Genomic DNA, 16667 nt, shown 5'->3' on the forward strand with positions numbered 1-16667 from the left:
CCAGGGGCTGTTTCTCTCCATCTTCATTGTTCTAGCCATTCTCCTCTGTTCCTCACCATGTAGTCATCAGCTTCTCAGCTATGGGGCCGGCACTGCACTGCACAGATCTCTGCTCTCAGGTCTCCAGGTGCCAACATTGCTATTAATAGATCCAATAGCCTTTTCTCATCCCCATGCTCCTTGGCTTTTTGGTTTTCTGTTTTGTTTTTGAAACAGGGTCTCACTCTGTTGCCCAGGCTGGAGTGCAATGGCACAATCATAGCTCACTGAGCCTCCAGACTCCTGGGTTCAAGTGATCTTCCCGCCTAGGCCTCCCAAAGTGCTGGGGTTACAGGCATAAGTCACCACGACCGGCTCCTTGGCTTTTTGAAAGCTCTTGGCCCTGCTCAACACGCTTTTCTTCCTAAAACTCTCTCAGCCGTTCACCTCTGTAGCTCTAATCACGTCTTTCTGACCATACATCCTCTCTCTCCCTCAGTGCCTTCTGATTGAGGACTGCTCTGTATGATACAGAGTTCAACACAGCCATTTTATAAAGTCTGTCAAAATAGCCAAGTCAATGGCACAGGATCATTATTTCATCCCTGGCTGTCTTTCCCACTCCTTCTCCTCACCTCTCACTCTGACTCCTTCTCATCCTCAGCCTATTCCTTATTCTCATCCCATTGCTGATTCCAGTGTCTGATGTGCCCGGCAGGGTTTAGTTTCCACCCTTTCTGAAAGTTGCTCTGCATTACTTATTTTTCAAAATGTCACTACCTTCAACCCTTACCTCTGTGTTGTCACCCCCAGGCCCACCTGTGCTGCAGGCTCTTTCCCTGGATGATCCACATCACCTCACACTCCAGTGTCTGAAAATGCAGTCATTTTCATTGATTTAGTACATTTACTTCACTTTCAAAAGGCATGAAGCGGTCAGGCATGGTGGTTCATGCCTGTAATCCCAGCACTTCGGGAGGCTGAGGCAGGCGGATCACTTGAGGTCAGCAGTTCAAGACCAGCCTGGCCAACATGATGAAACCCCGTCTCTACTAAAAACACAAAATTAGCCGGGTGTGGTGGCACATACTTGTAATCCCAGCTACTGGGGAGGCTGAGGCAGAAGGATCGCTTGAACCCAGGAGGTGGAGGTTGCAGTGAGCCAAGATTGCACCACTGTACTGTAGCCTGGGTGATAGAATGAGACTCTATGTCCAAAAAAAAAAAAAAAAAAAGGCACGAGGAAAATTTTTTAATATAATACAAAATAAGACAGTTTTCCATAGAAAAGAACTAGAAGCGGCTGCCAGAATAAGTGTCTTTCCCCCTTCTTAGAACAAAAAAATGACAATGCTCACATTTGACATTTGTGCACTGGATTCCCTTCTGAATGAATAAAAAGGAAAGGGTTTGGTATAATTCCTGATGGGTGTGTCTTGTTTTTCGTGCCACCGTTTGTCATTGTGGTTTTCCATCTTACTGTCATAACTGGACAGACATTTTTGTAAATTCAATAAAAATACAAAAAAAAAAAGGGTTTTAAAAAACTGGAAGCACATGGGTAGAAGTTACCAAAAGCTTCCTGACCGTGAAGTGATCAGCTGGCAAAGAAGTGAGTTGCTGTCACTGGAGTGGTTCAGATAGAGGTTAAGGGAGCATCACAGAATGTCATAAAGAGTATGTTGGCACTGGGTGGTAAATTGGAGCAGGTGACCTGGGAGTCAACCCTAACTCTTAGGATTTTGTGATCCTCTGACAACTGGAAACGGAACCACAACAGAGCTCACCTAAAGAGAACAGAGAGGCTGGGTGCGGTGGCTCATGCCTGTAATCCCAGCACTTTGGGAGGCAGAGGTAGGCAGATCACCTGAGGTCAGGAGGTCGAGGGCAGCCTGGCCAACATGATAAATCCCTGTCTCTACTACAAATATAAAAATTAGCTGGGTGTGATGGTCTACGCCTGTAATTCCAATTACTTGGGAGGCTGAGGCTGGAGAATTGCTTGAACCTGGGAGGCGGAGGTTGCACTGAGCCAAGATCATGCCACTGCACTGCAGCCTGGGCAACAGAGAGAGACTCCATCTCAAAAAAAAAAAAAAGACAGAACAGAGAAATTCAAGGCTCCTGGAATGAACTCATTTCAAGTGTACCTTGTACTAGTTAGGGTTTTGGCTACAAAAAACTGAAACCAGTCCTAGCTATTTCAATAGAAAAGGAATTTACTGAAAGGACATCAGGCAACTCAAGAATTGTCAGGAAGACGGGAGAACCATGAAAAAATGGCCAGGAACCAAGGAAGGGCGGGCAGTGGAGGAAATAATTCCAGCACTGGAACCACCATCGGGAATGCAGCTGTGGATGACGCAGACACCAGGACAGAGCCTAAACAGTTCCTGCTGGTTTGTGTCACTTGCTCCCGATGTAAACTCTGATAATGCTTGAATTTATGTCACAAGCCCACATCATAGTGGACAAGAATCAAAGACAATATCTGGCCTTTAAATCATCCATTGTGATGAGATTCCCCCACTGAAGTCCGTGGAATGTCAGATTTCCCCAAACATAGGGAAGGAGTTCAGTTGCTGAGTAGCCAAAGAGTGAGATCTCTCCTCCACGGGCAGCAACCCCAACTCCACCCCTCTTATTATTAACGATCTCTCCAGATACCCAGTGTTAATTTTTTTTTTTCTCTCTTTTTGAGATGGAGTCTCTCTGTCACCTAGGCTGGAGTGCAGTGGCGCAATCTCAATTCACTGCAACCTCCGCCTCCCAAGTTCAAGCGATTCTCTTGCCTCAGCCTTCTGAGTAGCTGGGATTACAGGTGCATGCCACCACGCCTGGCTACTTTTTGTATTTTTAGCAGAGAGGGGTTTCACCATATTGGTCAGGCTGGTCTCAAACTCCTGACCTTGTGATCCGCCCACCTCGGCCTCCCAAACTGCTGGGATTACAGGTGTGAGCCACCACACCCGGCAATTTTTGTTTTTTTGAGACAGAGTCTCACTGTGTTGCCCAGGCTGTAGTGCAATGGTGCAATCTCAGCTCACTGCAGCCTCAATCCCTGGGCTCCATCAGGTGATCCATCTCAGCCTCCTGTGTAGCAGGGATGCCCAGCTAATTGGCTAATTTTTTAAACTTTTGTAGAGATGGGGTTTTGCCATGTTGCCCAGGCTGGTCTCAGCTTCCTGGGCTCAAGCAATACGTCCATGTCATCGTCCCAAAGTGCTGGGATTACAGGCATGAGCCACCGTGCTCAGCCTCAGTGTTAAAATTGATTCCTCCTTCCTCCTCCTTCCACCCACATTCCAGATGTAATCAGCCTCCAAGATTCCGACTGGCTCTTCTCATGGGTCTTCAACATTCATCCCTCCTTTCCATTCCCGCTGCAACTGACCATCTTCATTTAGATCCTGATCACCTTCACATTCATAAAACTAGTGTTCCTCATACAATTGCAGTTTACAGTGTGAAGCATCTGGGCCTCCTAAGGTCTTCTCCCTGACCAACGTTCAGAAGACTAGCAGAGGAGGTATGATTTATATATTAGCTGGGCATAGTGTTGCCTGCCTGTAGTCCCAGCTACGCAGGAGGTGGAGGTGGAAGTATCACTTGAGCCTGAGAGGTTGAGGCTGCAATGAGCCGTGATCACGTCACTGCACTTCAGCCTGGGCAACAGTGAGACCCCGTCTCAGAAAAAGAAAAAAAAAGATTTACGTAAACACCTATGGTGAATCTGCATGCAACAAGCAAACTAGGAAAGGTGTGAGCAATATGCTATAAGGGTCAGAAGAGAGACATCGCTTCCAGCTCAGGTAGCAAAGACAGAGGTGAGAGTGTAGGGTTCTGCTGTGGATTGCTAAGTGGCTGAGTCTGACTACAGAGTAGGCCAGTGGGTTTCAAATTTTAGTGTACATTGTTAGACGTGCAAATGCATAGGCCCTACTTCCTATTCCATAGGTCTGGGATTGGGTTAACAAGCATACCAGATAGTGTTGAGGCAACCCATTCTCCTACCACACTTTAAGGAACACTTAATCTCAGCATTTTGGGAGGCCAAGGTGGGCGGACCATGAAGTCAGGAGTTCGAAACCAGCCTAGCCAAGATGGTGAAACCCTGTCTCTACTAAGAATACAAAAATTAGCCGGGCATGGTGGTGGGCGCCTGTAATCCCAGCTACTTGGGAGGCTGAGGCAGGAGAATCACTTGAACCCAGGAGGTGGAGGTTGCAGTGAGCCGAGATCACAACACTGCACTCCAGCTTGGGTGACCCAGCAAGACTCTGTCTCAGAAAAAAAAAAAAGAAAGAAAGAAACACTGACTGGGGAGTTTGGGCAGAGAACCTAACAGAGATCCAGCTAGAAGATCAAATCAAATTATGGAGGGCTTACTTAAATGTCAGCATTGGAATCTATTCTGCTAGTAAATTGAAAGTGTTCTTAGAAGGTAAACGATAAGATCAGAACTGCGTTTTGAATCTGTTGGCAAAAAATTGTAAGCGACACAAAGACCAGTGAGATGAATTTGATAATAAATTAAGGCCAGGCATGGTTGCTCATGCCTATAATCCCAGCACTTTGGGAGGCTGAGGCAGGTGGATCACCTGAGGTTGGGAGTTCAAGACCAACCTGACCAACATGGAGAAACCCTGTCTGTACTAAAAAATACAAAATTAGCTGGGTCTGGTGGCACATGCCTGTAATCCCAGCTACTCGGGAGGCAGAGGCTTAGGCAGGAGAATTGCTTGAACCGGGGAGGCAGAGGATGCAGGGAGCCGAGACTGCGCCACTGCACTCCAGCCCGGGCGACAAGAGCAAAACTCGCATCTCAAAATTAGCCAGGCATGATGGTGTGCACTTACAGTACCAGCTACTCAGGAGGCTGAGAAGGGAGGATCATTTGAGTTCAGGAGTTGGAGACGGCAGTGAGCTGTGATCACTCCACTGTACTCTGGGCTGTGCAGCAGAGCAAGACCCTGTCTCTATTTAAAAAAAAGGGCCGGGCGTGGTGGCTCAAGCCTGTAATCCCAGCACTTTGGGAGGCCAAGACGGGCGGATCACGAGGTCAGGAGATCGAGACCATCCTGGCTAACACAGTGAAACCCCGTCTCTACTAAAAAATACAAAAAACTAGCCGGGCGAGGTGGCGGGCGCCTGTAGTCTCAGCTACTTGGGAGGCTGAGGCAGGAGAATGGCGTAAACGCGGGAGGTGGAGCTTGCGGTGAGCTGAGATCCGGCCACAGTACTCCAGCCAGGGCGACAGAGCGAGACTCCGCCTCAAAAAAAATAATAAAATAAAATAAAAATAAAAATAAAAGTAAGTAAATGATGGCAGAGATACTTCAAAGAATTTGCAGGGCTAGTGATTGAGTGATTGTGACAGCTGTGGGGGAATCAAGAAATTACAGAAGTTATCGGCTGGGCAAGGTGGCTCATGCCTGTAATCCCAACACTTTGGGAGGCCGAGACAGGAGGATCTCTTGAGCTCAGGAGTTTGAGACCAGCCTGGGCAATGTGGTGAAACTCTGTTTCTACTAAAAATACAAAAAAATTTAGCCAGGTGTGGTGGTGCATGCCTGTAGTTCCAGCTACTCTGGAGGCTGAGGTGGGAGGATCACTTGAACCTGGGAGGTGGAGGTTGCAGTGAGCCAAGATCACACCCCTGCACTCCAGCCTATGTGGCAGAACAATAACTTGTCTCAAAAAAAAAAAAAAAAAAAAAAGCAAGGAAGAAAAAATTATAGAAGTTATCAAGGTTACTCAAGGTGCCCAACTTAGGTAGCTGAAAAATGGTGGTAGCAACTGCAGAAATGGAAAAATTCAGAGCAGGAGCTGATTTGGAAGGGACTTGACGAATTTTCTCATAGACCTACTGGGTTTTGAGTAGCAGTAAGACATCTGGGGAATAAGCAATGTAAGATATGGGAAAATGGAGATCTAGAGAGCAGTGTGGGCTGGGGCACAGACCTGGACTCAGCAGCATGGGAGGAGACAGCTCAAGACAGCTACCCTCAGGTAGAGGAAATACAGCCCCAGAGGAAACACACACATTAGGGGACAAGAGAATGAAGTGGGCTTAAAAAGAGAGAGAGATGGAAAAGAAGCAGTCAGAGAAATGGGTGAAGATAAGTGACACAACGCCCAGAAAAAACAAAACACCAAGGAGGAGGGTGATCAGAATGCTCGAGCACTGAGGGGGATGCCAGAAGTGAGGACTACAAGAGGGGATATGGGTTTTAGGAACAAGGATATCATTAGCAACCTTTGCTGAAAAAGTTAGTGGGGGCTTGGGAGTAGAAACCAGGTTCCAGTAAGCAGAGCCATTGGTGTGAGAAAGTGGAAGCCTCGCTGTTCAGCAGCAGTTCTCAAACTTCTCGGTCTTGGAACCTCTACATACTCTTCAAAATGATTGACAGCTTTTGTTTATGTGGGTTATATATATTATCTGTCATATTGGAAATTAAAATAAAAATAATATTAATTCATTCAGAAATTAACTCATGAACATAAATTTATATTATATATAAAATAAACTCACTTACATTTATTTATAAAAATATAAATTCACTTACAAATTTATATACATATATAAAATATATAAACTCACCAGCATAAGTTTATATGTATATAAAATGTATAAACTCACATAAATTTATATATATAAACTATATAAACTCACTATCATAAATTTACATAAATTATATAAACTCACTAACATAAACTCACTAACAAAAATTTGTATGTATATAAAATATTTAAATCCACTATAAAAAAGTATAAATTTTAATATATATAAAATTTATAAAGTCATTAACATACATTTATATATGTAAAATATATAAACTTACTAACATAAATTTATATATATAAAATATATAAACTCACATAAATTTCTCTATATATAAAACATATAAACTAACATAATTTTCTATATGTAATATATAACCTAACATAGATTTATATATAAATTATATAAACTCACTAACATTAACTCACATAAATATGTATGTATATAAAATATATAAACTCACTAACATAAATTTATATACATAAAATATATAAACTCGCTAACATAAATTTATATATAAAATATATTAACTCACTAACATAAATTTATATATAAAATATATAAACTCACTAATAAATTTGTATATATAAAATATATAAACTCACTAACACATTTATATATAAAATATATAAACTCACTGACGTACGTTTGTATATATATACAATACATAAACTAACATACATTTTTATATACATAAAATATATAAGCTCAGTAACATACTTTATATATAAATATATAAACTCACTAACTCACATAAATATGTATGTATATAAAATATATAAACTCACTAACATAAATTTAAACAAATATATATATTTATATATAAAAAATATAGGCCAGGTACAGTGGCTCATGCCTGTAATCCTAGCACTTTGGGAGGCTGAGGCAGGTGGATCACCTGAAGTCAAGAGTTCAACACCAGCCTGGCCAATATGGGAAAACCCTGTCTCTACTAAAAATACAAATATTAGCCAGGCATAGTGGTGCGCACCTGCAATCCCTGCTACTTAGGGAGCTGAGGCAGAAGAATTGCTTGAACCTGGGAGATGGAGGTTGCAGTGAGCTAAGATCGCACCACTGCACTAGCCTGGGTGACAGAGCAAGACTGTCTCAAAAAAAAAAAAGTATACATATATATAAATTTATGTTAGTTTATATATATTATATATATATAAACATAAACTTACTAATGTAAGTTTAAAACTTACGTAAGTAGCAGTATTATCACTAATGAGGTTTATCTGAGGCACAGTTCTTGCTCATTGAAAAATCCCAATACCCAGCCATGAAAACTCTCAATATAATCGGCACTGGCAACTTTTGACAGTCTCTACGGAGACTGAATATTTAAAAGAAGAGAAGCAAATCCAGTCTCAGATAGCTGGAAAAGTGATCATACTTGAGGAAAGGCTGGCATAAGGGCCTTTTGAGAAGTTTGACCGTGGAAAGTAAGAAAACAGTAGATTGCATGGAGGAGAAAGACAATTTTAGTTTTAGAATAAGAGAAGCCCAACAGTGATTGCTGATAAAAAGGGAAGCCTCCTAAGGGAGATGGAAATCAATAAATGAGAGAGTGAAGGAATGAAAGAAGCCTTTTTTTTTTGAGACAGGGTCTTTGTCACCCAGGCTGGAGTGCAGTGTGCAGTGGCACAATCATAGCTCACTGCAGCCTCAACCGCCTGGGCTCAAGAGATCCTCCAGCCACAGCCTCCCAAGTAGCTGTGATGGCAGCAGAGGCCCATCTGGAGCCGCCAGCATCAACCACTTCATGCCAGCTGCAGCAGTGGAGATGCAGCTGGGGCTGCGTGCTCTGTGGAGTCAGCAGGGGCCAGAAACAGGTGATACCAGCAGGAGCCCCCCACACCCTACCAAGTTGGCAGGGCATGGAGCCCTCACTCCTGGGCACAGCTGCAGCCGCCCAGCCATGGTTCCAGAGTTGGGCATCCCTGTGCTCTTGAGGGCCCAGAAAGCCCGTGCCCCTGCAGGTTCAGAAGTGCCTGCTCCCACTCCCTGGCCTCTCCCCACTCCTGGTGCCCACTCCAGTGCAGAGCAAAGTTGTGGCTAAGCCCGGCCACTGTTGTGACCCAGCTTGGTGTGCGTGCACTTGGGGTGACACTGACACACCAATCCCTGCTGCCTCAGCACCTCCCCCCCCCAGACTTTGGGTGCCAATAAGCTTGGGATGGAGGCCAAGGGACTGAGGGTGGCTGGGTGCAGGCCTGCAGGCACCCATCAGCGCAGGCAATCTGGGCACCAGCAGACGGCATGTTAATAGTGCCAGGAGGCAGTCAGGTTCCTAGGCAGAAGGGGCAGATCCACCACCTTCAAGCCAGGGGTGGCCTGAAGCCTGAGGTTGGGGCTGTTCCAAGTGGAGTCCACGACAGGAGTAAGAACTTCATTGATGCCTTCCAGCCAATTGGATGGTACTTTTTCCAGGCCCACCCATGGCCACCCATGGGCCAACCAGCATGCACTTCCTCCATTCTGAGCACATGAAAACCCCAGACTCAGCCAGCCTCAGACACTCCACAGGACCTGCCTGCGGAAAGTAGCTACCCACTTCAGGCCTCCGGAGAGCTGTTCTGTCACTCAATAAAGCTCTCTCCAGCTTGCTTACCCTCCAGTTATCTACATCATCTCATTCTTCCTGGATGTGAAACAAGAACTTGGGACCCACCAAACAGCGAGAGTGAAAGGAGCTGTAACATATTCCTGGCCAGCTCAGCTGAGCTGTGGGTGGTGACACACTCCCAGACTGCAGGAGTGAAGAGTGGGGATCCTTCTGGGGAACCACTCTCCACCAGCGGGTAGCTGCGCCACATGACAGGAAGCAGTGGCGGGGCCCAGCCAGGCCAGGAGCCACGGGCCAGAGCAGGGCCGCACAGGGCGGTAGGACTGAAAAAGCTGTAACACACATGGACTGAAACACGCACCCGCCCCCCAACATGCCCCGCCCCTGCTCCTCGGGAGGTGAAAAACAGCAGCCCATTTTGGGACCCAGACCTCGGGGCTCCCCAAGCCAGGGCTGTGACACACTGTAACACCCTCTCTGGGGCTCTGTGGCTCCTGGTGTCTCTGAGCTTTTGGCCACCACTGTGTTCCCCTTGTTCAGATGCTGGTGCCCACAGCAGAAGCCACTGGCGGTATGTCTGGTCCAGCTGCAGCCTTGTACAGAGCCAAAGCCTGTGCCGGCGCCTGGAGCTGCCCACCCGCGGCAGCAGCCATCGTATCTGGCTGTGTGTAGTGGTCGGACCCTGTGCTCACTCACACACCCCTCACTGCTCCACACCTGGCATGCCTTTGGCAGGTGTGGTATCCGGGCCCGTAGTGCGAGCTGAGCTCAGCCTCCAGACTGAGCGGGCAGAAGGAGCCCAGCAGGCACAAGCAAAAGTCAAGCACAGGCGCTGCTAGCCACAGAGGTTTCCGGATGGCAAAGTGACACCCTAAGGTTCTTGTGACAGCTGGGACTATAGGCGCACCCACTACACCCAGCTAATTTCTTAAAACATTTTTGGCCAGGCGCGGTGGCTCATGCCTGTAACCCCAGCACTTTGGGAGGCTGAGGACAGATCACCTGAGGTCAGGAGTAGGAGACCAGCCTGACCAACATGGAGAAACCCGGTCTCTACTAAAAATACAAAAATCAGCCGGGTGTGGTGGCACATACCTGTAATCCCAGCTACTTAGGAGGCTGAGGCAGGAGAATGGCGTGAACCCGGGAGGCGGAGCTTGCAGTGAGCTGAGATCCAGCCACTGCACTCCAGCCTGGGCGACAGAGCTAGACTCCGTCTCAAAAAAAAAAAAAAAAAAAAAAAGTAAATCAGGTAGGGCACAGTGGCTTGTGCCTGTAGTCCCAGCTATTCTTGAGGCTTGGGTAGGAGGATCACTTGAGCCCAGGAAGTTGAGGCTGCAGTGAGCTATGATCACACCACTGCACTCCAGCCTGGGTGATACGGTGAGACCCTCTACAAGTAAATCAAATCACGTTGCTCCCTTTCGATAGCCTATCACAGCACTTCTAGTACTAGTTGAGAAGACTGAAGCACAGAGAAGATAGCTAACTTGCCCAGTCACAGTTAGCCAGGAGCAGATTTGAACATAGGCACTGTATCCAGAGGCTGCATTCCTAACCATGAAATCTAAACTCCTTACCTTGGCTCACAAAGCCCTATGTGCTCTGGCTCCTGCTTCCTCTCTGGTCTCTTGTTATACCACTCTCCCCAGCTTCCCTGGCCTTTCCTGTGTTCCTAAATTGTCAAGGTCATTTCCCCCAGGTTCTTTGCATGAACTGTGAAAAGAAAAAAATTGACTTTTAATTGGTGATTTGGCTTTTATTTGCTAAATGTGTTAAATTTGGCTTTTATTTGCAACTCTAGAATTGGGCAACACCTCATTCTATAAAACGGAATGAGTGTTCAAATAAGCTGAGCAGAGGAGATTCGTTTTACCGACAGAAAAGGGCTGAGGAAAGCAGAAACAGAAAACAAAAAGCAGATTGGTTGTTTCAAAGTTACTTTCCTTGTAACTTTGAAGGCTAAAGCAGAGGGGACTTCCTTATCCTGCCAGCTAAAACTGGATGATTTGGAGATCTAACTATCTCTCACTCTTCTGGTTTATCTGAATATCAGATAAGCAACTTAGTTTCCACTTGGTGATGTGGAACTTTAGCATGAGTGACTCCATTTTGGTTTTGTCTGTTGGGCTTGGTGCAGGAGCCCTGTCCAAACCAATGGCTTCCCTTTTTTTTTTTTTCTTTGAGACGTAGTCTTGCTCTGTTGCCCAGGCTGGAATGAAGTGGTACAATCTGAGTTCACTGCAGCCTCCACTTCCTGGGTTCAGGCAATTCTCCTGCCTCAGCCTCCCGAGTAGGTGGGACCAGAGGTGTACACCGCCATGGTGGGCCAATTTTTTCTATTTTTTGTAAAGACAGGGTCTCCCTATGCTGCCCAGACCGGTCTCGAACTCCTGGGCTCCAATGATCCTCCCGCTTTGTCCTCCCAAAGTGCTGGGATTACAGGTGTGGGCCTCCACGCCCGGCTCTGCCTCCTATAAATTTTATTTAACAAACTGTTCCCTCTAATTGCAATGCTCCTCCCATAGTTTTCACAAGCTTGGCTTCATGTCACTAATCTCAACTCAAATGTCACCTTCTCAGGACACCCCTGACAATCCAATAAAAGACCACCTAGTCACTACCACGTCACACTTTTAATCTTCTGAAGAACTTTTTCCCTATTTTTCTTGTTTGTTTTCCTAAGACTCTCTCCCCTGAAGCGCCATCAGCTCGGGGAGCCACTTGATCTTGGTCACTGCTCTATGCCGAAGCCTGGGAAGGAGCCTGGCCCGGGGTGCCCGTTCAATGAATGCGTGCGGAATGAATGAACGACTAGTGAAGGAGACTTCAATGACGCAGGCCGGCATTTGCTGAGCGCGAGCCCCGCGCCGCGAAGCATTCTGGGAATCGTAGTTTCTCCGTGCCGCAATGACTCGTAGAGCACTGACGCACTCCGCGCACGCAGGACAGAGCGGCCCGGTCGCCGGCGTGGTTTCTCCGTCCTGCTGCAGCCGGCGGGAGGCAGCCTGTCCAGGCGCCCGCTAGCTTCGGCGGCGACCCAGACGGGAAAAGCGGAAGGAATGTCGCGTGGTGGGTCCGGGTCGGCGGTGCAGGGAGCCCCGGGGCGGAATGCGGGGGATGCCAGGACCTCCGGAAGGAGGTGCCGGAGCCCAGGAAGCGTTTTCTTCCCCATTTACCGTGTATAGCTCATTTCCCCAGACCTGCTCCCGCTGCTCTGAGTAAGGGGTGCTCATCCCGTTTTACCGGTAGCTTAGCTAGCTTGGAGAAGCTAAGTGGTTTGCTAAGTTGGTCTCCCTCCTAGAAGGTGGCAGAGCCTGTCCTAGAACCCGGGTCTAACTCGAGGTCCGGTGATTGCTCTTTGCAGTCACAGCAGCAACCCCATACCTTTGCTTAATCGCAGATTCGTCAGGCTGCAGCCGAGTGGCTCTTAGTTAGGCCCTGCCCAAGGACTTAGCTCCCAGCCCCGCTCATCACTGGCCTAGTCTAGCTTGCCACGCTTAGTGCCACACTGCACAGCCCTGGACGGGATGCTGAGTGATGTCGTAAAGAGATGAGCGTTTCACCCCCGTTAACTCAGGGTCTGAAAATAAGGGATAGGTAAGACATAGTGCACTAATACAATATCGGGGTACGTTGAAATCAAAGGAGAGTATCTTCAGTGGAGTGTGATTCTGGTAGCTTTATTTCGCCTGTAGTTTAATAAATGTGGAAACAGGTTCAGAGACATTAACTTTTCTAGGTTTACATAATTCGGGGTGGAGTGAGGATTCCAACCTGGATTTCTCTACCTTCAAAACCTATGTACCTTATATACTACCGGTTGGGTTTCCCGCCCCCCCCCCCAATCCCTTACCTAGATTTATTTTCTTTTTTTTATTTCCTGAGAGTCTCACTCTGTCACCCAGGCTGGAGGGCAGTGGCACAATCTTGGCTCACTGTAACCTCTGCCTCCTGGGTTCAAGCGATTCTCCTGCTTCAGCCTCCCAAGTAACTGAGATTACAGGTGCTCCCATGCCCAGGTAATTTTTGTATTTTTAGTGGATACTGGGTTGGCCAGGCAGGTCTTGAACTCCTGACCTCAGGTGATCTACTCCCCTTGGCCTCCCAAAACCCTGGGATTACAGGCATCAGCCCCTGCGCCCGGCCTCATTACCTAAATTTCTACTTATGTAACAGCTGCATGGTGTAAACCAATAGTTCCCAGAGTGTGGGCCCCTGACCAGCAGCATCAGCATCACCTGGGAATATGTTCGAAATGACCATCTCTGGCCTCACCTCAGACCTCCTGAGTCAAACTGGGAGTGGGACCCAGCAAGCTGAGATAATAAGCCCCTGAGATGGTTCTGATACACACTAATGTATGAGAACTATTGGTGTCAAGCACTGAGTCTCAAACCTTCACGTGTATCTAATTCACATACCGGGTCATGTTGAAATGCAGAGTCTGTTTCCAGTCATTGTGGAAGAATAGCAGTGAGCCACTCAGTGAAGGAGTGGATTATCTCAGAACAGGCCTGGGGAGAGACCTGAGATTATGCATTTCTAACCAGTACCCCTCAGCACTTTGGAGTTACCTGGGGAGCTTTTTTTTTTTTCTTTCTCTTTTCTTTTTTTCTTTTCTTTTTTTTTTTGAGACGGGGTCTCGCTCTGTCGCCCAGGCTGGAGTGCAGTGGCCGGATCTCAGCTCACTGCAAGCTCCGCCTCCCGGGTTCACGCCATTCTCCTGCCTCAGCCTCCGGAGTAGCTGGGACTACAGGCGCCCGCCACCTCGTCCGGCTAGTTTTTTGTATTTTTTAGTTGAGACGGGGTTTCACCGTGTTAGCCAGGATGGTCTCGATCTCCTGACCTCGTGATCCACCCGTCTTGGCCTCCCAAAGTGCTGGGATTACAGGCTTGAGCCACCGCGCCCAGCCCTCTTTTTTTCTTTTTTTTTTGAGACAGAGTCACTGTGTCACCCAGGCTGGAGTGCAGTGGCGTGATCTCGGCTCACTGCAAGCTCCACCTCCCGGGTTCATGCCATTCTCCTGCCTTAGTCTCCCGAGCAGCTGGGACTACAGGCGCCGCCACCATGCCCGGCTAATTTTTTTATATTTTTAGTAGAGATAGGGTTTCACCGTGTTAGCCAGGATGGTCTCGATCTGACCTCATGATCCGCCTGCCTCGGCTTCCCAAAGTGCTGGGATTACAGGCGTGAGCCACCACGCCCAGCCGGGAGCTTTTACAAAATAGGAAATCTGGGCCCACCCCTCTAACCAAATGAATCAGAATCTGGGGTGGGGAAGGTCGAGTTCAAAACTTGCCAGATGATTCTAATGTACACCTGGTGTGAGGTTTGGAGCCAGGCGGCTATGGATTTTTTTTTTTTTTTTTTTTTTGGAGACAGAGTCTCTCTCTGTCACCCAGGCTGGAGTGCAGTGGCATGATCTTGGCTCACTGCAGCCTCCACCTCCCGGATTCAAGCGATTCTCATGCCTCAGCCTCCGGAGCAGCTGGGATTATAGGTGCACACCACCATGCCCGGCTAATTTTTGTATTTTTAGTAGAGACAGCGTTTTACCATGTTGGCCAGGCTGGTCTTGAATTCCTGGCCTCCGGCGATCCACCCGCCTCAGCCTCACAAAATGCTGGGATTACAGGTGGGAGCCACCGTGCCTGGCCTACGGCTACGGATTTGAATTCCAGCAATTCCACTTATTTACTGTGACCTTGGGCAAGTTACCTCTCCTAGCCATATTTCTCGTTTTTAAAAATTATTTATTTATTTAAATTAATGTATTATTAGGAATGATACTGACTTTTGTTGTTGGTCCTAATAATTTATCTTGAATTCTCAATGTAGATAATCCTATAATTGACAAGGACAGGGATCTTCCTTTATAATTACTGTTTCTCTAAATTCTTTGCCTTCCCTTCTTTCTGTAATCATTTTTTGAACATTGCATTGACCATTACCTACGTTTTACTGTTGATTAGAAGCCATAAGGCATCCTTTTCTTGTCCCTGGCTCAATAGAAATGCTCATCATTTTCTTTATTTTTTGAGACAGAGTCTTGCTCTTGTTGTCCAGGCTGGAGTGCAATGGCGCGATCTCGGCTCATTGCAATCTCTGCCTCCCGGCTTCAAGCAATTCTCCTGCCTCAGCCTCCTGAGTAGCTGAGATTACAGGCGTGTGCCACCACATCCAGCTAATTTTTTGTATTTTTAGTAGAAATGGTGTTTCACCGTATTAGCCAGGCTGGTCTCAAACTGAGTGGATCTTGCTATGTTGCCCAAGCAGGTCAGCAGAACTCTTGGGCTCAAGTGAAGCTCCTCCCTCAGTCTCCTGAGTAGCTAGTACTACAGGTGTATCCCAGTGTGCCTGGCCATCCTAGCCATATTTTTCTCTTTCATAAAATAAGCATAAGTAATCTTTGCCTTGCAAGTTGGTGTGAGGATTCCATGAGACATGCGCGGGAAGTATCTGTGTCCACAGATACAAAAATTGCAGAGGTGGTCTGTGGTGGGAATTTTGTTTGAGAATCTGGTGGAGGTGAGTTGGCAACTGTACACCCTACCCTGCTATAGCTGCCATCTGTGTGCTCCTGTCCACAGCAAGCAGGCAGCTGGTGTGGAAGAATGGCACTGAGCCATTCAGTGAAGGAGCGGACCATCTCTGAGAACAGCCTGATCATCCTACTGCAGGGCCTCCAGGGCCGGGTAACCACTGTGGACCTGCGGGATGAGAGCGTGGCCCACGGACGCATAGACAATGTCGATGCTTTCATGAACATCCGCCTGGCCAAAGTCACCTACACGGACCGTTGGGGGCATCAGGTCAAACTGGATGACCTCTTTGTGACAGGCCGCAATGTCCGCTACGTCCACATCCCAGATGACGTGAACATCACCTCGACCATTGAGCAGCAGCTGCAGATTATCCATCGGGTGCGGAACTTTGGTGGCAAGGGCCAAGGCCGGTGGGAATTTCCTTCCAAAAACTATAAGTGAGGCCCTCAGCAAGCCCTGGCCCCAACTCGGCTTCCTCCAGTGTTCTCTGGAGCCAGCTCCCTGCCCTCACACCCTGTCTGGAACCCGAGAAGAGAGCAAGGCCAGGCCAGAAGCTGGTGTCCAACAGACACCACCTGTCAAAGCTGCCTTTCACAGGGTTCCACCTCCCAGACTCCCTCTGGGACCCAGAATCCTATCGGTCTGTGGCCTTGGGGTAGGTGACAATCCCCTTTTTTGATGATCTGAATCTCTGACTTATTGATCATGGAACCTGTCAAGTAGTTTTCAACTCTCCCAGTGAGGATAATTAAACATGCTCAGTCTAACTGTCTCCATTCCCCTTGTTCATTTTCTTGTGAAACCCAACTTGGATACAAACAGGTCCATGCCCCAGGCTTTCCCTCCTGTGTGCTGGGCTCCCAGACTGTCCTGTGTAGTCGGGGGCAGACTCAAGCTTGGCTGCACGTTGGAATCACCTGTCCCACCCTCAGAGATTCATATTTCGTTGGTATGGGGTATGGTCTGAGGGCTGGGAGTTTTTTTAATTTCCCAGGCAATTCT

At 47.5% G+C, this 16667-nt stretch overlaps 1 protein-coding gene and 1 non-coding gene across 2 annotated transcripts; both read left to right on the top strand.

Moving 5' to 3' along the window:
* Window positions 1–7744: 7744 nt before the first annotated feature.
* Window positions 7745–7883, top strand: LOC111555885. The gene has a single exon (XR_002735665.1). It is a non-coding gene; the product is annotated as a U4 spliceosomal RNA (small nuclear RNA).
* A 4112-nt stretch (window positions 7884–11995) lies between these two features.
* LSM10 (LSM10, U7 small nuclear RNA associated) lies at window positions 11996–16441 on the top strand. The gene is made up of 2 exons (XM_023232313.1): window positions 11996–12188; window positions 15711–16441. The coding sequence occupies exon 2, from the start codon at window positions 15735–15737 to the stop codon at window positions 16104–16106; it is 372 nt and encodes a 123-aa protein (XP_023088081.1). The 5' UTR covers window positions 11996–12188; window positions 15711–15734; the 3' UTR covers window positions 16107–16441.
* The last annotated feature ends 226 nt before the right edge of the window (window positions 16442–16667 follow it).

Source organism: Piliocolobus tephrosceles, chromosome 1 (assembly GCF_002776525.5).
Source record: "Piliocolobus tephrosceles isolate RC106 chromosome 1, ASM277652v3, whole genome shotgun sequence".
Taxonomy (NCBI): Eukaryota; Metazoa; Chordata; class Mammalia; order Primates; family Cercopithecidae; genus Piliocolobus; species Piliocolobus tephrosceles.

What these genes read in the sequence shown, in the direction of transcription:
- LSM10 (XM_023232313.1), top strand. Translation starts at nt 15,735, where the DNA reads ATGGCACTGAGCCATTCAGTGAAGGAGCGGACCATCTCTGAGAACAGC.